The sequence below is a fragment of the Carcharodon carcharias genome, chromosome 21 (genome assembly GCF_017639515.1).
Source record: "Carcharodon carcharias isolate sCarCar2 chromosome 21, sCarCar2.pri, whole genome shotgun sequence".
In the NCBI taxonomy this organism is placed as follows: Eukaryota; Metazoa; Chordata; class Chondrichthyes; order Lamniformes; family Lamnidae; genus Carcharodon; species Carcharodon carcharias.
In genome coordinates this window covers 45,366,193-45,387,593 of record NC_054487.1, presented here as the reverse complement: position 1 = coordinate 45,387,593, position 21,401 = coordinate 45,366,193, and the positions used below count along the sequence as shown (strand labels likewise).

At 44.5% G+C, this 21,401-nt stretch overlaps 1 protein-coding gene across 1 annotated transcript in view; it reads right to left on the bottom strand.

Annotated features, from left to right (window-relative positions):
* LOC121293103 (sodium- and chloride-dependent GABA transporter 1-like) overlaps window positions 1–21,401 on the bottom strand; it is a 194,330-nt gene that overhangs the window by 150,941 nt on the left and 21,988 nt on the right. Inside the window, exons 6-9 of the mRNA XM_041215738.1 lie at window positions 20,110–20,244; window positions 17,100–17,203; window positions 13,944–14,068; window positions 12,793–12,905 (exon numbers count right to left, since the gene is read on the bottom strand). Of these exons, the coding sequence (XP_041071672.1) occupies window positions 12,793–12,905; window positions 13,944–14,068; window positions 17,100–17,203; window positions 20,110–20,244 (477 nt within the window). The remainder of the gene's footprint in view (window positions 1–12,792; window positions 12,906–13,943; window positions 14,069–17,099; window positions 17,204–20,109; window positions 20,245–21,401) is intronic.

Here is a 21,401-nt window from a genome sequence, read left to right as displayed (position 1 = left end):
GGCAGTAGCCAACGACAGTAAAGGCAGTTGCAGTCAGCACTAAAGGAAGTAGCAGACAGCAGTAAAGGCAGTGGAAGTCAGCAGTAAAGGCAGTAGCAGCCAGCAGTAAAGGCAGTAGCAGACAGCAGTAAAGGCAGTAGAAGTCAGCAGTAAAGGTAGTAGCAGCCAGCAGTAAAGGCAGTAGAAGTCAGCAGTAAAGGCAGTAGCAGCCAGCAGTAAAGGCAGTAACACACAGCAGTAAAGGCAGTAACCAGCGACAGTAAAGGCAGTTGCAGTCAGCACTAAAGGAAGAAGCAGACAGCAGTAACGGCAGTAGCAGACAGCAGTAAAGGCAGTTGCAGTCAGCAGTAAAGGCAGTAGCAGACAGCAGTAAAGGCAGTAGAAGTCAACAGTAAAGGCAGTAGAAGTCAGCGGTACAGGCAGTAGCAGACAGCAGTAAAGGCAGTAGCAGACAGTAGTAAAGGCAGTAGCAGACAGTAGTAAAAGCAGTAGCATTCAACAGTAAAGGCATTAGCAGACAGCAGCAAAGGCAGTAACAGGTAGGCAAGAAATCAGAGGCAGACAGCAGTAAAGGCAGTAGCACACAGCAGCAAAGGCAGTAGCAGGTAGGCAAGAAGTCAGTGGCAGACAGCAGTAAAGGCAGTAAAATTCAGCAGTAAAGGCACTAGCATTCAGCAGTAAAGGCAGTATCAGACAGCAATAAAGGCAGCAGCCAGCAACAGAGGCAGTAGACAGTGACAGTAAAGGCAGTAGCAGGCAGAAGTAAGGGCAGTAGCAGACAGCAGTAAATGCAGTAGCCGACAGGCTTAAAGGCAGTAGCAGACAGGCGTAAAAGCAGTAGCAGACAGGCATAGTAGAAGTCAGCAGTAAAGGCAGTAGCAGACAACAGTAAAGGCAGTAGCAGATAGCAGTAAAGGCAATAGCAGACAGCAGTAAAGGCAGTAGCACACAGCAGTAAAGGCAGTAGCCAGCGACAGTAAAGGCAGTTGCAGTCAGCACTAAAGGAAGTAGCAGACAGCAGTAAAGGCAGTAGCAGACAGCAGTAAAGGCAGTAGTCAGCGACAGTAAAGGCAGTTGCAGTCAGCACTAAAGGAAGTTGCAGACAGCAGTAAAGGGAGTAGCAGACAGCAGTAAAGGCAGTAGCAACAGCAGTAAAGGCAGTAGCAGACAGCTGTAAAGTCAGTAGCAGACAGCAGTAAAGGCAGTAGCCGGCGACAGTAAAGGCAGTAGCAGACAGCACTAAAGTCAGCAGCAGACAGCAGTAAAAGCCGTAGCAGTCAGCGGTACAGGCATTAGCAGACAGCAGTAAAGGCAGTAGAAGTTAGCATTAAAGGTAGTGGAAGTCAGCAGTAAAGGCATTAGAAGTCAGCAGTAAAGGCAGTAGCAGACAGCAGTAAAGACGGTAGAAGTCAGCAGTAAAGGCAGTAGAAGTCAGCAGTAAAGGCAGTGGAAATCAGCAGTAAAGGCAGTGGCAGACAGCAATAAAGGTAGTAGAAGTCAGCAGTAAAGGCAGTGGAAATCAGCAGTAAAGGCAGTGGCAGACAGCAGTAAAGGCAGTAGCAGGTAGGCAAGAAGTCAGTGGCAGACAGCAGTAAAGGCAGTAGCAGTCAGCAGTAAAGGCAGTATCAGACAGCAACAAAGGCAGCAGCCAGCAACAAAGGCAGTAGACAGTGACAGTAAAGGCAGCAGCAGGCAGAAGTAAGGGCAGTAGCAGACAACAGTAAAGGCAGTTGCAGACAGGCGTAAAAGCAGTTGCAGACAGGCATAAAGGCAGTTGCAGACAGGCATAAAAGCAGTTGCAGACAGGCATAAAGGCAGTAAAAGACAGGCGTAAAGGCAGTAGCAGACAGGCATAAAAGCAGTAGCAGACAGGTGTAAAGGCAGTAGCAGACAGGCGCGAAGGCAGTAGCAGACAGGCATAAAGGCAGTAGCAGACAAGCATAAAGGCAGTAGCAGACAGCAGCAAAGGCAGTAGCACACAGCAGTAAAGGCAGTAGCCAGCGACAGTAAAGGCAGTTGCAGTCAACACTAAAGGAAGTAGCAGCCAGCAGTAAAGGCAGTAGCAGACAGCAGTAAAGGCAGTAGAAGTCAGCAGTAAAGGCAGTGGAAGTCAGCAGTAAAGGCATTAGAAGTCAGCAGTAAAGGCAGTAGCAGACAGCAGCAAAGGCAGTAGCACACAGCAGTAAAGGCAGTAGCCAGCGACAGTAAAGGCAGTTGCAGTCAGCACTAAAGGAAGTAGCAGACAGCAGTAAAGGCAGTAGCAGATAGCAGTAAAGGCAGCAGCAAACAGCAGTAAAGGCAGTAGAAGTCAGCAGTAAAGGCAGTGGAAGTCAGCAGTAAAGGCATTAGAAGTCAGCAGTAAAGGCAGTAGCAGACAGCAGTAAAGGCAGTAGCAGATAGCAGTAAAGGCAGTAGCACACAGCAGTAAAGGCAGTAGCACACAGCAGTAAAGGCAGTAGCCAGCGACAGTAAAGGCAGTTGCAGTCAGCACTAAAGGAAGTAGCAGACAGCAGTAAAGGCAGTAGCAGACAGCAGTAAAGGCAGTAGCAGACAGCAGTAAAGGCAGTAGCAGACAGCTGTAAAGTCAGTAGCAGACAGCTGTAAAGTCAGTAGCAGACAGCAGTAAAGGCAGTAGCCGGCGACAGTAAAGGCAGTAGCAGACAGCACTAAAGTCAGCAGCAGACAGCAGTAAAAGCCGTAGCAGTCAGCGGTACAGGCGTAGCAGACAGCAGTAAAGGCAGTAGAAGTTAGCATTAAAGGTAGTGGAAGTCAGCAGTAAAGGCATTAGAAGTCAGCAGTAAAGGCTGTAGCAGACAGCAGTAAAGGCAGTAGCACACAGCAGTAAAGGCAGTAGCACACAGCAGTAAAGGCAGTAGCCAACGACAGTAAAGGCAGTTGCAGTCAGCACTAAAGGAAGTAGCACACAGCAGTAAAGGCAATAGAAGTCAGCAGGAAAGGCAGAAGCACACAGCAGTAAAGGCAGTAGCACACAGCCGTAAAGGCAATAGAAGTCAGCAGTAAAGGCAGTATTAGCCAGCAGTAAAGGCAGTAGCACACAGCAGTAAAGGCAGTAGCACACAGCAGTAAAGGCAGTAGCACACAGCAGTAAAGGCAGTAGCACACAGCAGTAAAGGCAGTAGCCAACGACAGTAAAGGCAGTTGCAGTCAGCACTAAAGGAAGTAGCAGACAGCAGTAAAGGCAGTAGAAGTCAGCAGTAAAGGCAGTAGCAGCCAGCAGTAAAGGCAGTAGCAGACAGCAGTAAAGGCAGTAGAAGTCAGCAGTAAAGGCAGTAGCAGCCAGCAGTAAAGGCAGTAGAAGTCAGCAGTAAAGGCAGTAGCAGCCAGCAGTAAAGGCAGCAGCACACAGCAGTAAAGGCAGTAGCCAGCGACAGTAAAGGCAGTTGCAGTCAGCACTAAAGGAAGAAGCAGACAGCAGTAACGGCAGTAGCAGACAGCAGTAAAGGCAGTAGCAGACAGCGGTACAGGCAGTAGCAGACAGCAGTAAAGGCAGTTGCAGTCAGCAGTAAAGGCAGTAGCAGACAGCAGTAAAGGCAGTAGAAGTCAGCAGTAAAGGCAGTAGAAGTCAGCGGTACAGGCAGTAGCAGACAGCAGTAAAGGCAGTAGCAGACAGTAGTAAAGGCAGTAGCAGACAGTAGTAAAAGCAGTAGCATGCAGCAGTAAAAGCATTAGCAGACAGCAGCAAAGGCAGTAACAGGTAGGCAAGAAATCAGAGGCAGACAGCAGTAAAGGCAGTAGCACACAGCAGCAAAGGCAGTAGCAGGTAGGCAAGAAGTCAGTGGCAGACAGCAGTAAAGGCAGTAAAATTCAGCAGTAAAGGCACTAGCATTCAGCAGTAAAGGCAGTATCAGACAGCAATAAAGGCAGCAGCCAGCAACAGAGGCAGTAGACAGTGACAGTAAAGGCAGTAGCAGGCAGAAGTAAGGGCAGTAGCAGACAGCAGTAAATGCAGTAGCTGACAGGCTTAAAGGCAGTAGCAGACAGGCGTAAAAGCAGTAGCAGACAGGCGCAAAGGCAGTAGCAGACAGGCACAAAGGCAGTAGCAGACAGGCATAAAGGCAGTAGCAGACAAGCATAAAGGCAGCAGCAGACAGCAGTAAAGGCAGTAGCAGACAGCAGTAAAGGCAGTAGCAAACAGCATTAAATACAGTGGCAGACACCAGTAAAGGCAGTAGCAGACAGCAGTAAAGGCAGTAGCATACAGCAGTAAATGCAGTGGCAGACACCAGTAAAGGCAGTAGCAGATAGCAGTAAAGGCAGTAGCAAATAGCATTAAAAATAGTGACAGACAGCAGTAAAGGCAGTTGAAGTCAGCAGCAGAAGCAGTAGCAGACAGCAGTAAAGGCTGTAGCAGACAGCAGTAAAGGCTGTAGCAGACAGCAGTAAAGGCAGTAGAAGTCAGCAGCAGAGGCAGTAGCAGACAGCAATAAACGCAATAGAAGTCAGCAGTAAAGGCAGTAGCAGATTGGCGTGAAAGCAGTTGCAGGCAGCAATAAAGGCAGTAGCAGACAGCTGTTATGACAGCATACACAGTAAAGGCACTAGAAGGCAGCTGTAAAGGCAGTAGCAGACAGCTGTTATGACAGTCGCAGACAGCAATAAACGCAGTAGAAGTCAGCAGTAAAGGCAGTAGCAGATTGGCGTGAAAGCAGTTGCAGACAGCAATAAAGGCAGTAGCAGACAAGGGTAAAAGCATAACAGGGAGCAGTAAACGCAGTAATGGACTGTAGTAAAGGCAGTAGTAGACAGCAGTAAAGGCAGTAGAATTCAGCTGTAAAGGCAGTAGGAGTCACCAGTAAAGGCAGTAGCAGACAGGCGTAAGGGCAGTAGCAGACAGGCACGAAGGCAGTGGCAGGCAGCAGTAAAGGCCGTGGCAGGCAGCAATAAGGACTGTAGCAGACAGGCGTAAAGGAAGTAGCACACAGCAGTAATAGGCACTAGCAGACAGGAGTAAAGGCAGTAGCACACAGCAGTGACAGGAGTAGGAGACAGCATTAATAGGAATAGCAGACAGGTGTACCGCAGTAGCATTCAGCTGTAAGGGCAGTAGCAGACAGGCGTAAAGGCAATAGCAGACAGGCATAAAGGCAGTAGCAGACAGGCATAAAGACAGTTGCACACAGCAGTAAATGCAGTAGCAGACAGCAGTAAAGGCAGTAGAAGTCAGCAGTAAAGGCAATAGCAGACAGGTGTAAAGGCAGTAGCCAGCGATGGCAAAGGCAGTTGCAGACAGCAGTAAAGGCAGTAGCAGACAGCAGTAAAGGCAGTGGAAGTCAGCAGTAAAGGCATTAGAAGTCAGCAGTAAAGGCAGTTGCAGTCAGCAGTAAAGGCATTAGAAGTCAGCAGTAAAGGCAGTGGAAGTCAGCAGTAAAGGCATTAGAAGTCAGCAGTAAAGGCAGTGGAAGTCAGCAGTAAATGCATTAGAAGTCAGCAGTAAAGGCAGTAGCAGACAGCAGTAAAGGCAGTAGCCAGCGACAGTAAAGGCAGTTGCAGTCAGCGCTAAAGGAAGTAGCAGACAGCAGTAAAGGCAGTAGCAAATAGCAGTAAAGGCAGCAGCAGACAGCAGTAAAGGCAGTAGAAGTCAGCAGTAAAGGCAGTGGAAGTCAGCAGTAAAGGCAGTAACAGACAACAGTAAAGGCAGTAGCAGATAGCAGTAAAGGCAGTAGCACGCAGCAGTAAAGGCAGTAGCACAAGCAGTAAAGGCAGTAGCCAGCGACAGTAAAGGCAGTTGCAGTCAGCACTAAAGGAAGTAGCAGACAGCAGTAAAGGCAGTAGCAGACAGCAGTAAAGGCAGTAGTCAGCGACAGTAAAGGCAGTTGCAGTCAGCACTAAAGGAAGTTGCAGACAGCAGTAAAGGCAGTAGCAGACAGCAGTAAAGGCAGTAGCAGACAGCAGTAAAGGCAGTAGCAACAGCAGTAAAGGCAGTAGCAGACAGCTGTAAAGTCAGTAGCAGCCAGCAGTAAAGGCAGTAGCAGACAGCACTAAAGTCGGCAGCAGACAGCAGTAAAAGCCGTAGCAGTCAGCGATACAGGCATTAGCAGACAGCAGTAAAGGCAATAGAAGTTAGCATTAAAGGTAGTGGAAGTCAGCAGTAAAGGCATTAGAAGTCAGCAGTAAAGGCAGTAGCAGACAGCAGTAAAGACAGTAGAAGTCAGCAGTAAAGGCAGTAGAAGTCAGCAGTAAAGGCAGTGGAAATCAGCAGTAAAGGCAGTGGCAGACAGCAGTAAAGGTAGTAGAAGTCAGCAGTAAAGGCAGTGGAAATCAGCAGTAAAGGCAGTGGCAGACAGCAGTAAAGGCAGTAGCAGGTAGGCAAGAAGTCAGTGGCAGACAGCAGTAAAGGCAGTAGCAGTCAGCAGTAAAGGCAGTATCAGACAGCAACAAAGGCAGCAGCCAGCAACAAAGGCAGTAGACAGTGACAGGAAAGGCAGCAGCAGGCAGAAGTAAGGGCAGTAGCAGACAACAGTAAAGGCAGTAGCAGACAGGCGTAAAGGCAGTTGCAGACAGGTGTAAAAGCAGTTGCAGACAGGCATAAAGGCAGTAAAAGACAGGCGTAAAGGCAGTAGCAGACAGGCATAAAAGCAGTCGCAGACAGGTGTAAAGGCAGTAGCAGACAGGCGCGAAGGCAGTAGCAGACAGGCATAAAGGCAGTAGCAGACAAGCATAAAGGCAGTAGCAGACAGCAGTAAAGGCAGTAGCAGACAGCATTAAAGGCAGTAGAAGTCAGCAGTAAAGGCAGTGGAAGTCAGCAGTAAAGGCATTAGAAGTCAGCAGTAAAGGCAGTAGCAGACAGCAGCAAAGGCAGTAGCACACAGCAGTAAAGGCAGTAGCCAGCGACAGTAAAGGCAGTTGCAGTCAGCACTAAAGGAAGTAGCAGACAGCAGTAAAGGCAGTAGCAGATATCAGTAAAGGCAGCAGCAAACAGCAGTAAAGGCAGTAGAAGTCAGCAGTAAAGGCAGTGGAAGTCAGCAGTAAAGGCATTAGAAGTCAGCAGTAAAGGCAGTAGCAGACAGCAGTAAAGGCAGTAGCAGATAGCAGTAAAGGCAGTAGCACACAGCAGTAAAGGCAGTAGCACACAGCAGTAAAGGCAGTAGCCAGCGACAGTAAAGGCAGTTGCAGTCAGCACTAAAGGAAGTAGCAGACAGCAGAAAAGGCAGTAGCAGACAGCAGTAAAGGCAGTAGCAGACAGCAGTAAAGGCAGTAGCAACAGCAGTAAAGGCAGTAGCAGACAGCTGTAAAGTCAGTAGCAGACAGCTGTAAAGTCAGTAGCAGACAGCAGTAAAGGCAGTAGCCGGCGACAGTAAAGGCAGTAGCAGACAGCACTAAAGTCAGCAGCAGACAGCAGTAAAAGCCGTAGCAGTCAGCGGTACAGGCGTAGCAGACAGCAGTAAAGGCAGTAGAAGTTAGCATTAAAGGTAGTGGAAGTCAGCAGTAAAGGCATTAGAAGTCAGCAGTAAAGGCTCTAGCAGACAGCAGTAAAGGCAGTAGAAGTCAGCAGTAAAGGCAGTAGAAGTCAGCAGTAAAGGCAATGAAAATCAGCAGTAAAAGCAGTGGCAGACAGCAGTAAAGGCAGTAGCAGGTAGGCAAGAAGTCAGTGGCAGACAGCAGTAAAGGCAGTAGCATTCAGCACTAAAGGCAGTAGCAGACAGCAGCAAAGGCAGTAGCAGGTAGGCAAGAAGTCAGAGGCAAACAGCAGTAAATGCAGTAGCAGTCAGCAGTAAAGGCAGTATCAGACAGCAACAAAGGCAGCAGCCAGCAACAAAGGCAGTAGACAGTGACAGTAAAGGCAGCAGCAGGCAGAAGTAAGGGCAGTAGCAGACAACAGTAAAGGCAGTAGCAGACAGGCGTAAAGGCAGTTGCAGACAGGCGTAAAGGCAGTAGCAGACAGGCATAAAAGCAGTAGCGGACAGGTGTAAAGGCAGTAGCAGACAGGCGCGAAGGCAGTAGCAGACAGGCATAAAGGCAGTAGCAGACAAGCATAAAGGCAGTAGCAGACAGCAGTAAAGGCAGTAGCAGACAGCAGTAAAGGCAGTAGCAGACAGCAGTAAAGGTAGTAGCAAACAGCATTAAATACAGTGGCAGACACCAGTAAAGGCAGTAGCATACAGCAGTAAAGGCAGTAGCATACAGCAGTAAATACAGTAGCAAATATCATTAAATACAGTAGCAGACAGCAGTAAAGGCAGTAGCAAATAGCATTAAAAACAGTGACAGACAGCAGTAAAGGCAGTAGCAAATAGCATTAAAAACAGTGACAGACAGCAGTAAAGGCAGTAGCAAATAGCATTAAAAACAGTGACAGACAGCAGTAAAGGCAGTTGAAGTCAGCAGCAGAGGCAGTAGAAGTCAGCTGTAAAGACAGTAGCAGACATCTGTTATGACAGCAGATACAGTAAAGGCAGTAGAAGTCAGCTGCAAAGGCAGTAGCAGACAGCTGTTATGACAGTCGCAGACAGCAATAAAGGCAGTAGAAGTTAGCAGTAAAGGCAGTAGCAGCCAGGCGTAAAGGCAGTAGCAGACAGCTATAAAGGCAGTAGCAGACAGGCATAAAGGCAGTAGCAGACAGGCGTAAAGGCAATAGCAGACAGCAGTAAAGGCAGTAGGATTCAGCAGTAAAGTCAGTAAGAGTCAAAAGTAAAGGCAGTAGCAGAAAGGCGTAAAGGCAGTAGCAGACAGCTATAAAGGCAGTAGCAGACAGGCATAAAGGCAGTAGCAGACAGGCGTAAAGGCAGTAGCAGACAGCTATAAAGGCAGTAGAAGTTAGCAGTAAAGGCAGTAGCAGCCAGGCGTAAAGGCAGTAGCAGACAGCTATAAAGGCAGTAGCAGACAGGCATAAAGGCAGTAGCAGACAGGCGTAAAGGCAATAGCAGACAGCAGTAAAGTCAGTAGGAGTCAACAGTAAAGGCAGTAGCAGAAAGGCGTAAAGGCAGTAGCAGATAGGCATAAAGGCAATAGCAGACGGGTGTAAAGGCAGCAGCAGACAGGCGTAAAGGCAGTAGCAGACAGCAGTAAAGGCAGTAGAATTCAGCAGTAAAGTCAGTAGGAGTCAACAGTAAAGCCAGTAGCAGAAAGGCATAAAGGCAATAGCAGACAGCAGTAAAGGCAGTAGAATTCAGCAGTAAAGTCAGTAGGAGTCAACAGTAAAGGCAGTAGCAGAAAGGCGTAAATGCAGTAGCAGACAGGGTTAAAGGCAGTAGCAGACAGGTGTAAAGGCAGCAGCAGACAGGCGTAAAGGAAGTAGCAGACAGTAGTAAAGGCAATAGCAGACAGCAGTAAAGTCAGTAGGAGTCAACAGTAAAGGCAGTAGCAGAAAGGCGTTAAGGCAGTAGCAGACAGGCGTAAAGGCAGTAGCAGACAGGTGTCAAGGCAGCAACAGACAGGCGTAAAGGCAGTAGCAGACAGGCGTAAATGCAGCAGCAGATAGGCGTAAAGGCAGCAGCAGACAGGCGTAAAAGCAGTAGCAGACAGGCGTAAACGCAGTAGCAGACAGGCGTAAACACAGTAGCAGACAGGCGTAAAGACAGTAGCAGTCAACAGTAAAGGCGCTAGCAGACAGCAGTAAAGGCAGTAGGATTCAGCAGTATAGGCAGTAGCAGAATGACAAAGGGAAGCAGCCAGCAACAAAGGCAGTGGCCAGTGATAGTAAAGACAGTAGCAGGCAGCAGTAAGGGCAGTAGCCGACAGGCGTAAAGGCATTAGCCAGGGACAGCAAAGCCATTAGCAGACAGGCGTAAAGGCAGTAGCAGACAGGCGTAATGGCAATAGCAGACAGGCATAAAGGCAGTAGCAGACAGGCATAAAGGCAGTGGCAGACAGGCATAAAGGCAGTAGCAGACAGCTGTAAATGCAGTAGCAGACAACAGTAAAGGCAGTAGAAGTCAGCAGTAAAGGCAATAGCAGACAGCAGTAAGAGCAGTAGCCAGCGACAGTAAAGGCAGTAGCAGACAGCAGTAAAGGCAGTAGCAGACAGTAATAAAGGCAGTAGCCGACAGCAGTAAAGGCTGTAGCAGGCAGCAGTAAAGGCAGTAGCAGACAGTACTAAAGGCAGTAGCAGACAGTACTAAAGGCAGTAGCAGACAGAAGTAAAGGCAGTAGCAGACAGCAGTAAAGGCCGTAGCAGACAGCAGTAAAGGCAGTAGCAGATAGCAGTAAAGACACAAGCAGACAGCAGTAAAGGCAGTAGCAGACAACAGTAAAAGCAGTAGAAGTCAACCGTAAAGGCAATAGCAAACAGAAATAAAAGCAGTAGCAGACAGCACTAAATGCAGTAGCAGACAGCAGCAAAGGCTGTAGAAGTCAACAATAAAGGTAGTAGCAGACAGCAGTAAAGCCAGCAGCCAGCAACAAAGGCAGTAGCCAACGACAGTTAAGGCATTAGCAGACGTCAGCATTAAAGGCAGTAGCAGACAGCAGTAAGGAGAGTAGCAGACAGCAGTAAGAAAAGTAGCAGTCAGCAGTAAAAAGAGTAGCAGTCAGTAGTAAGAAGAGTAGCAGACAGCAGTATACCAGTAGCAGACAGGCACAAAGGCAGTGGCAGGCAGCAGTAAAGGCCGTGGCAGGCAGCACTAAAGACTGTAGCAGACAGGTGTAAAGGAAATAGCACACAGCAGTAATAGGCAGTAGCAGACAGGAGTAAAGGCAGTAGCACACAGCAGTGACAGGAGTAGGAGACAGCAGTAAAAGGAATAGCAGACAGGTGTACCGCAGTAGCAGTCAAGAGTAAAGGCAGTAGCAGACAGGTGTAAATGCAGTAGCAGACGGCAGTAACAGGAATAACAGACAGCAGTTACAGGAGTAGCAGACAGCAGCAAAGGCAGTAGCAGCCAGGTGTAAGGGCAATAGCAGACAGGTGTAAAGGCAGTAGCAGACAGGTGTAAAGGCAGTAGCAGACAGATGTAAAGGCACTAACAGACAGCAGTACAGGCACTAGCAGACAGCAGTACAGGCACTAGCAGTCAGCATTAAAGGCAGTAGCAGACAGCAGTAAGGAGAGTAGCAGACAGCAATAAGGTGAGTAGCAGACAGCAGTAAGAAGAGTAGCAGACAGCAGTAAACACAGTAGCAGACAGGCACAAAGGCATTGGCTGGCATCTGTAAAGGCCGTGGCAGGCAGCAGTAAAGACAGTAGCAGACAGGTGTAAAGGAAGTATCACACAGCAGTAATAGGCAGTAGTAGACAGGAGTAAAGGCAGTAGCACACAGCAGTGACAGGAGTAGGAGACAGTAGTAAAAGGAAGAGCAGACAGGTGTACCGCCGTAGCAGTCAGGAGTAAAGGCAGTAGCAGACAGCAGTAACAGGAATAACAGACAGCAGTAACAGGAATAACAGACAGCACTAACAGGAGTAGCAGACAGCAGCAAAGGCAGTAGCAGACCAGGTGTAAGCGCAGTAGCAGACATGTGTAAAGGCAGTAGCAGACAGGTGTAAAGGCAGTAGCAGACAGGTGTAAAGGCAGTAGCAGACAGCAGTACAGGCACTAGCAGACAGCAGTACAGGCACTAACAGACAGCAGTAAAGGCGGTAGCAGACAAGGGTAAAGGCAATAGCAGAGAGCAGTAATCGCAGTAACGGACTGTCGTAAAGGCAGCAGCAGACAGCAGGTTAAAGACAGTAGCAGGCAGCAGTTAAGGCAGCATTGCACAGTATGGCACTTCTCAGAAAATAAGTTTAATAATCAGCTTGGCTGAGCTAAAATGGGACAACTGAGTGAAAGGAACAGCAGTAATAGAAACACCAACTTTTCAGAAGCAGCAGTTTTCTTCAAGGGTTAACAAGGTGCATGCAGCTCCAACGTTACAGGAACAGTATTGCTGAGTGCAGTCCTGATTTAATTTAAGGGGAGCAGGGTACTGACGTTTGGAAGTTTATCACTGTAACAATAGGCCGTTAAAAAGAAGAGTTGTGAGACTGGACGGGTTCAGGCTGAACCTTAGAGTTAGGAGTATAAGGGTGCGGTTTCAACAACCTACAGAGGGAGGGTGTGAGGCCATTAGGGGATTTCTGAAAAATGTTGAGAATTTTATAATTGAGGTATTGCCAGACCTAAGCCAATATAAATCAGCAAGCACAGGCATGGCAAATGAACAAGACTTAATAGGAGTTCAGATGCAGGCAGCAAAGCTTTGGATGAGCTCAAGTTTACAGAGTAAAACCTACAGATAACAAAGGCATGGAAGTGGGTTTCAGCAGAAAGTGAGCTGAGACAGGGGCAGAAATGGAGGTGAACGTAGGCAGTCTTGGTGGTGGAGAGGATATGGGGTCAGAAGGCCAGCTCAGAGGCAAACAGTAATATAACCACCATGCTACTGTACATAATTACTATAGGCTGCAAGGAATTACTGCCCAAGATTCTAGAGACTCAATTCTCTGTCACACAGTCACATGCATCATGAGGTTATCTTCGCTGTAGGGCCTCTGTGTTCAATTTACAATAAGGACTCCTTGGGCAACAGGGGGAAAAGATAGCCAGTGTTTTAACTTTTGCCCATTATCTAGGGATTCACTGGAAAATGAATGTGTGTGGATGTTCAGTCATGCACCCCAAAATCGAACAGCTCACTGTCCAAGTTCTCACATGTTAATAATAGTCACAGGACCAGGTCAGCAAGAAACAGTAACCTCAGGACAGGAAGGGAGAAATTATTTTATTTAATAATTAATTATTTTAATTCAAACTTCATCATAATAGTTTCCTGCTTTGATGTTTGAGGAAATACTACAGATATCATATCATACCATTTGTCACCACTTTAATTGCTTCTTGTTTCAATACCAACCTGCGAATCAAGGCCAAGCATCATTAACATGGAGAAGAAGAGAATGGACCATAGTGCTGGTGGATGCAGCTGTGTCACAGCCTCTGGGTAGGCAAGAAATGCCAGCCCAGGACCTATGCAATAAATGACACGGAATCACAAAGTCAATACAACTGAATTTTTTGAGCAAAAATACTAGAAAAAAATATTTAAATTAATCTGTTCCACTGAAGACAAAGGGCAGTTAAAAAGCCTTTTAGGGCCATTAAAAAGGTAATTTAAAGAATTTTTTTGCTGCACGTCCAACCTTACGGTTGGCGGGCGGGCGAAAAAGCCAAGCGGCCTTTGCATTTTTTTAGGAAATCTCAACTATGGGTGGGAGGAGGTTTCCAACAGCAAATAAAAATAAAATGGAAACGTTTAAATTTAATTAATAACATGTCCCTGCTCATTTGACAGTCACATGAGGGGCCATGTTTTATAACATTTTAGAAATCTTTATTTTTTATTTTGAATAATGTTCATCTCCTTGTGGCAGCTCTGTACCTCGGGGAGATTTTCAAATGCCCACTCACGAGCATGCGCGAAGTTCACGTTAACCCTCCCCCTCCCCTTGCCGCCCCCACCCCCCACCCCCCCTCCCCACCACCCCCCCCCCACACCCACACAGACAGTGCTGAGCACTGCCGCACATGTTTCATGCTGGTTGGGCGTTAATTGGCCCACCAGCATGAAATCGCAGTCCGGCCCTGATTGTGAGTGGCAGTCAGCTTCCCAACCGCACCCACCCCCGCTGAGTCCACCCAACAAGGGAAAAATCCTGTCCCATATTTCATTGTACAAGTAATCATGGTTGAAAATCAGTCAAGAAATTATTGTCTATGGACAACTAGCCAACCTGAGACCTCAAAGTGGAACTTGAGCAAGACTTAGGCAGTGATGGTAACTGGAAGTTCTACAGAACCATAAGTACTGTTCTGTAATCTATTCACTGGATGGAGCATGGAAGCATTCCAATGATACACACCCAATATCAAAAAGCCACCGATTAAAAAATACCTGAAGATCTATTTGCTTAATCTGTGATTCAAATATTGGATTTGACACTTATGTATTTAAAGGGAGACATAACAGAGCATCAAGAATCTTGGAATGAAAGGCTCTGATCTTACCTGATGAAGCAAGCTCTTTTATTGGTTTATTTGTGATGTGAGACATGAATCCGATGACTGAGAAAATGACTAATCCAGCAAATATGCTGGTACAAGAGTTTACACTGCAGACTATGAGGCAATCCCTGGAAGGTAAAGCAGGCATATAGAATTAACCTGATCTCTTGTTCAAATACAATTAATCTTGTTTAAGATGTGGCTATTAGGTACCTAATTTTCAAACATTTGCAAATTTGAAAAATGACCACAGCATATTTTCATCTTAATAAGTTATTTTTTATTGTTATTCCCTCATTCACTTTCAATCTCTCTGGCCCACACACTGGCCTGTTCTCCAATGAACAGGCAGGATACCTGCTCCATGTTATCTGGAAGAATTGAAAGTGTGAAGTGACAGAACCTGTAAAATATTTTATTACCGTAGCTTTATAAATACTGTGACAAGGTAAATAAACACCCTTTTTCCCACTTTTATTTTCATATGAATACAATTGGAGTCATTAACTAAACTGGTTAGGTGCTAGCCCGTGATAGCACTGGAAATGGCAGTGCCGTACACATAATTCCTTGTACTTACATTTATACCTAAACTAAAGGACTAATAGTGAGAGCTGCACATATTATTCAGTGCAATCAACCTTAAACTGAAGAATAATGTCAGGGTGAGTGCATATCATTCTTTGTACTCATCCTGCCAGTGAGGTTCTGCTTTAAGAAACAAATCAAACTCTTGAGTGTCACTGCAAAAGGAGACATGTCGAACCTTTACATCTTGCACTTATCAGGACATTTACAGGAATACCAAATGTAAAGGGAACAACAATTTATACTTCACGAGAAGAGAGTGCTAATTGGTTGGCAAGTGGACTCTGATTGGTAGATGTGTTGCCCTGGAGAATGCAACAGTTAACTGATGACTGACAATTAATTGTCAAGCTTTGTTTAAAATCAAACCAGTAGGTTGACTCTGATTGGTCAAGGCATTGCCCTGGGGGATGAATCAGAGAATGGCTGTTACCTATTTTGTTCAGTTAAAACAGGTGCAATATGTTTACGTGTTCTTTCAGTCTGTAAAGAACAGAGCTCTGTGTATGAATATATGTCGTTTCTAGCATCTGTAAATGCACCACAATGCCAGCCCGACTGATAATCGTAAACTGGTTGTCAGTGTAATTCTTGGAACACTCAGGATTGTTTAGCAAATGTTCCCCAATCGCAGATTTTTTTAAAAATTCTTTAATGGGATGTGTACATCGCTGGCAAGACCAGCATTTCTTACCCATCCCTAATGGCCTTGAACTTAATAGCTCCTTAGGCTATTTCAGAATCAACCACATTGCTGTGGGTTACCAGACCAGGTAAAGATGGCAGATTTCCTTCCCTAAAGGACACTTGTGAACCAGATAGGTTTTTACAACAATTCAAGGTAGTTTCATGGTCACCATTACTAAGACTAGCTTTATATTCCAGATTTATTAACCTGAATTCAAATTCCACTAGCTGCCATGGTGGGATTTGAACCCATGTCTCCATAGTATTAGCTGTGTCTCTGGATTACTAGCCCAGCGACATCACCACTGTGCCACCATCTCCCCACATCTAATGTTGGACACTGTGTTTTGAGTTTTGCAAGCACGGTCTAGTTGGGTACAGTCAGTACCTTGCCTGTTGCAAACAGCCAAAGGGACAAGCTGTTTGATACGATCCGCCAGTCTTTGGGACGTACAGCTTACATATCTAACATTACTACCGCCTACCGCAAGCCTACCTTCACTGGTCAATATATGAATTGGGATTCCTACAGTTCCACGTGCTATAGGATTGGCCTTATTGGCAACCTCATAAATAGGGTCCAAGCCATTTACTCACCGTGTAAGCTTGATGCTGAAATAAGATGCATCAAAGCCATCCTGTGAGATAATGGCTACTCTGATCAGATCATTGCTTGCTATATATCGTGCAAACACACGAATGGACCTAAAGCAACGCTGAAAAGTGCCCAGTCTACCTCAGAGTAATCTCAAAAATTTGAGCAACAGGTGAAGCTAGCCATTTTGTGCTGCTACTATGCAGCAGCAACATAAGTGGTGTTCGCCACTAACAGATCAAAACGACTTCCTGCCTATCACACAAATGAGTATATGATATATGAATTTCAATGCCAGTGTGATGCTAGGTATGTACAGCATATCCCTTCCAATATTTGCAATAGGCAAGGTACTAACCGCACCCAACCAAATTGTGCTTGCAAAACTCAGAACAGTGTCCAATATCAGATGTGATTCCATGATTGGACAACATTTGTTAAACAATTCTGAGTGTTATAAGAATTACGCTGACAACCAATTTAAGATTATCAGTCAGATTGGCAGTGTGGCTCACTTATGCTACCTATATTAATACACAACTCTTTGCAGACAAAAACAACATATACACACATTGTGCTTGTTTCAACTGAACAAAATAGACAGCAGCTATTCTCTGGTTCATTCTGCAAGGTAATGCCTTGACCAATCAGAACCAACCTGCCGAGTTTGAATTTTGAAAAAGCTTGGCAGTTAACTGCAGTCATCATGCATTCTCCAAGGCAATGCCTCTACCAAGAGTCCACTTGTCAGCCAATCGGCACTCTCTTCTCATGCAGCATAAATTGTTGTTCCCTATACAATTGGTATTTTTGCGAATGTCCTGATGAGTGCATGATAAAAAGCTTCAACTTGTCTCTTTTTTCAGCAATACCTACGTTCTGCACTACCAAACAATTATTTGTAAACCAGGCTTACATCAACTTTCTCTCCAATGGGGGAAGGAGGAAGATTTTTTTTACAACGTAATAGGATATAAAAGGAACCATGAGGATAGAAGATTCAAATTTAATTCCTGGAATCCCAGAATGGAATAAACTACAACAACTACCACAGCAACTGATTAACTAGGCTTTCATTCTATGACTGTCATGACAGAGATTGAAAGTCTTATTTATGTCAGCCTGTTGTATCAGGACTCCATAACAATGTAAAAGGGTTCCCCTATCCAATCAAACCATAATATTGTAAGGCTAAGTCCCATCAAAGGTTGGAAGTTGGGAAGCATTACTATTTGAAGGATTGCAGTTCCTCCCTTCATTGCCCAACTAAAATAACGTAAATGTTTTACCTGTAAACATTGTTGTGAAAGTCATTGTAACTGCCCAAAGCAATAAGTGATCCCAAACCGAGTCCATAGGAGAAAAAGATCTGTGTAGCTGCATCAAGCCAGACCTACCCAAAAGGGGCAAACATTCATTAAAGTTAATCATTAAATGTAGATCAGTGGTTAAGAACAAACAACTTCCTAAAACAAAATAGTATCATAACACGGGCAAGCAAAATTATCACTCAAGGTAGTGTTTTAACACTGCTAAGACCATGACACTCATTGAGGTTGATTGTAACTTTTGCGAATCAGACCAGCAGTGCCATTGAGCTGCAGAGCACCAAATAGAAGTGAGGCTTACTAATAATGGGCTGCTCCAGCCACCAGTTAAGGTAGGTTCAGGTGGCGTAATGGGGGTTTGATGTTACAATCAGAAAGGTGGGCAGTGGAGGCAGGCGGTGGTTGGTTGTGGGGGGAGAGCTGGGGGGGAAGCACCTGGGTGGCATCAAGCAGTGCCTGGTGGAACGCTCCTGCTCCCAGATCCACAAAATTTAATCCAAACATGCCTTTTCTGTATCTCTTTGGCTCAATCACAGTTTGACTTTACACAATACATTCTCTAATCAGCTCAAAACCAAAGCAGAACCATTTGAAAGTACAGTTACAGAACATTGGGAAAATATTTACTTTGTGTGCTAGGCATAGCAAAATAATTACAAGTACATCCATAAAGAAAATAAAATGGTTCCACCACATTTGGTGCACAAAGGAAATTCTCTTCCATCATCACAGCATAGAGGGACCTTTACTTTCCACCTGTTCTGTACCTGAAGTGCTAGGTGGAGAATAGAGAGGGAGATCTAACCCCACATGTAGCATATACCTAACAATGCTTGATGCTGGAATGTGTGCCAAAAACCATCAAACTTAATCATTCAGACCTAGATATTTCCAGGTTTAATGATGGTATGTGTGAAGCTAGCGTTGTTCAGCACTAAGGATAATAATTTGCTTCAGTGCCCATCGATACAGAAGAAAACAAAAATCAGCCACAATTCTTGCTATTGACCTGTTCACTGGCCTTTGCTGCAAAATACATGTGTGTATGCATAGGACAAGTGGAAAATTGGCCTTGTTTCTGATGTCTCTAAAGTAAAGTAGTTTGCTGACATTCACTGTTTGGGCTCAGTTGTGAAGCATAATGATCCGAGCATCAAAGGGTACTGGTACAAAAAACTCTATCATGTATGAGTTAATAACTCCAAGATAAGAGAGTAGAAAATTAGCAAAGCATGATAGTGACAAACAAAGATAATGTTTTTAATATTATTTTATGACACTCAATGTGTCATAAGGAAAACAACTCAATTCACATAGAACATTAGGAGGATAGGAGCAAGAGTAGACCATAAAGCCCTTAAAGCTTGATATATTTGATTATGACTATTACATAAAATTACATAGCATTTACAACACAGAAACATATTACTTGGCCCAGTCTGTGCTGATGTTTAAACTCCACAAGTTTCCTTCCAATCCATCTACATCATCTCAACCTTTCAGCATATCTTTCTATTCCCCTTTCTCTCATGTACTCATCTAGTTTTCTTCCAACTGCACATAAGTTATTTGTATCAATTTCTTTCTGTGGTAGCAAGTTCCACATTGTAGCCACTCTCTGAGTAAAGAAACTTCTCTTAATTTCCCTATTTGATTCATTAGTAACTATCTTGTATTCATGGCCTCTCATTTTGGATTTTCCCACAAGTGAAGATATTCTCTTGAAACCTAGCCTTTCCAACTTTCCATTAGTTTAAAGACCTCTATAAGGACATCTCTAGTCTTTTTTGTTCTAAAGAAATAAAGCCCCAACCTGTTCAATCATTCCTGATAGCTGTATTTTCTCAGTTCTGATACCATCCTTAAAATTATTTTTCTGTATTTTTATGTCCTTTCTACAATATGGAATCCAGACTGTACATGGTACTCTTAATGTGGCCTCGGCTAAGGTTAACATAACTTCACTATTTTTGAATTCTATGCCCTTGAAAATAAATCCCACTGTTTGCAATCTGTTTGAATTGCATTGCTGAACTAATGATGTTTTCAATGATTTGTTCACCTTTTTTCCTACATCCCTTTGTTCTTGTACCTCATTCAGATTTTTATTTTCTAAGATGTAGGTGATGTTTCTGTAAGAAGGCAGCTCACCATCACCTTCTCAAGGGCAATTAGGGATGGGCAATAAATGCTGGCCCAGCCAGCAAAGCCCACATCCCATGAATGAATAAAAAAAATCCTATCAGCGCATCTTCTCATATATATCTATGTTAAATTTCATTTTCCCACTTAATTGCTCAGCCTGCAATTTCTTTTTTTGTATCTTCTTATATTACATTACAGTATTCCTCTATGTTAGCTATACCCACAGTTTGGTATCAGTAACAAATGTTTATATCGAGTTATTTATTCCCAAGTCCTAAAACTGAACACTGTACTCCAGATGGAGTCTGACAGATCTGCCAGAAAACATGTAACCTTTTTGACTCTTTTGGATTCAGAGCTTAATAATTTCTCCATAGCTCATTACCCCCCATCAGTCAGTCTGTGTTCAATGTATTTTCCCATGGATCATGCAATAGAAGGATGGAAGGAATGGCCTCCATCTGTTATGTAAAATTCTATGATTCTATAAGATGGGAGTAGAGGCTGAGGGTAAATCAACATATCTACGTACTGAGCCAAAGAGGAACAGGTGTTATAGTCAAACATAAATTTGAAAGGGTGACAATATATGAAATAGGAAAAGATCATACAATTCATCAATCCACTCCTTTCAAAGTATAATTTGCATGTCAGGATTCTACCCAACTTAAGAAAGTGAAAAACTATTGGAAGGAAAAACAAACCTTCAACATTTCTGCCTTACTCCCAAGGACAACTGAGCAGAAAATTCAACAAATGGTTAAACATTACTATTTATAATATTGAACAAATCTATGGTTACAAGAAAAATCCACATTGTATGTACCTGAGAGTTTGAAAGCTTGTTGAAATTGGGTGTAATGTAAAATAAAATCCCTTCCTTTGCTCCTGGGAGTGTTACTCCTCGGAAGAATAAAATGATCAGCATGACATAAGGATAAGTGGCAGAAAAATACACAACCTGGGTTAAGAGAAAGCAGAAAAAATCAGAATCAGACACATGGATGTAACACGTGGCAGAATTGTAAATGCAACAGAGTCAACGGGCCAGACTTTTATCTTTAACTCAGGAACTGTGAGTTGGGCCATTTCCTGACATCATGGTCCTGACTTCTACAGGTAAACTCATTCACCCGGAATTTTAGTCTCTGAGAGCAGGCTGCAGTCTGGGCCAAAAGACTTGAGGCAGGTCTGAGGTGGCAACCGAGGTGGGTGGATGGCGAGGCTGGCAAGTGAGAAGGCCCACCTCTGTTTACTGGAATATCTTCCCAGTTCAATCCATAGCTGTTAGGTCCTCTAGCCCACACATCTCAACCCCTCACCCTTTCACCCACCCTCAATTTCCCCTCATATCTCCCATGCCTATTCAATGTCCCACATAACTCCCATACCCCCTCCAAATCCTCCATTCATCATCCATGCCCCTCATGCATCCTCCGTACCCACTCATCTAGTATCCACTAGGTACAGAACTCATGAGTCATATAATAACACTGGCACATCTTTGAAATTCTTTTGAAATTAAAAAAAAGACAATCAGGCATTTAACATTCCCTTTAAAGAAACCCCCCAGCCCCACTTTTCCTAAAAGTGTGAATCAGCCACAGCCAGTGCAGTACCCATTGGAAAAAAACCTTAGTCTTGTCCAAATAAACCCCAGGCATTGAAAAACCACTTCAAAGATCAAGTGTATCAACAAAAGCAGACTGAACAGATGGCCTCTTTATGAACACTTCACTGAGCTTTAATACTGACTAATAGGCTCAGCTTGGCAGGGGTTTCAAAGGGAACTGCTAGAATTGATTGATTGCCAACTTTATTGCCTTGCAATAACTTGATCTTTGTTTGAAGTGGTTTTTCAATGCCTGTGTGTTTATTTAGGTAAGATTAAAAGCTTCTTCAATGGGAATGTTACTGTCTGTGTTTGACAATTTTATCTTAAGGTAAAAGGGTGACTATTCTTCAAATGTTATGTTGAATGCCAGATTTTTTTTAAATTCATGAGCCTTTCAAAGACTTACCAGTGAAATATGACTCATTGGTTCTGTACCTAATGTATAATGGCAAAGTGCTTCAAAGGTACAATAGAGGTCAGGTTATTAAATCAATGTCAAAATC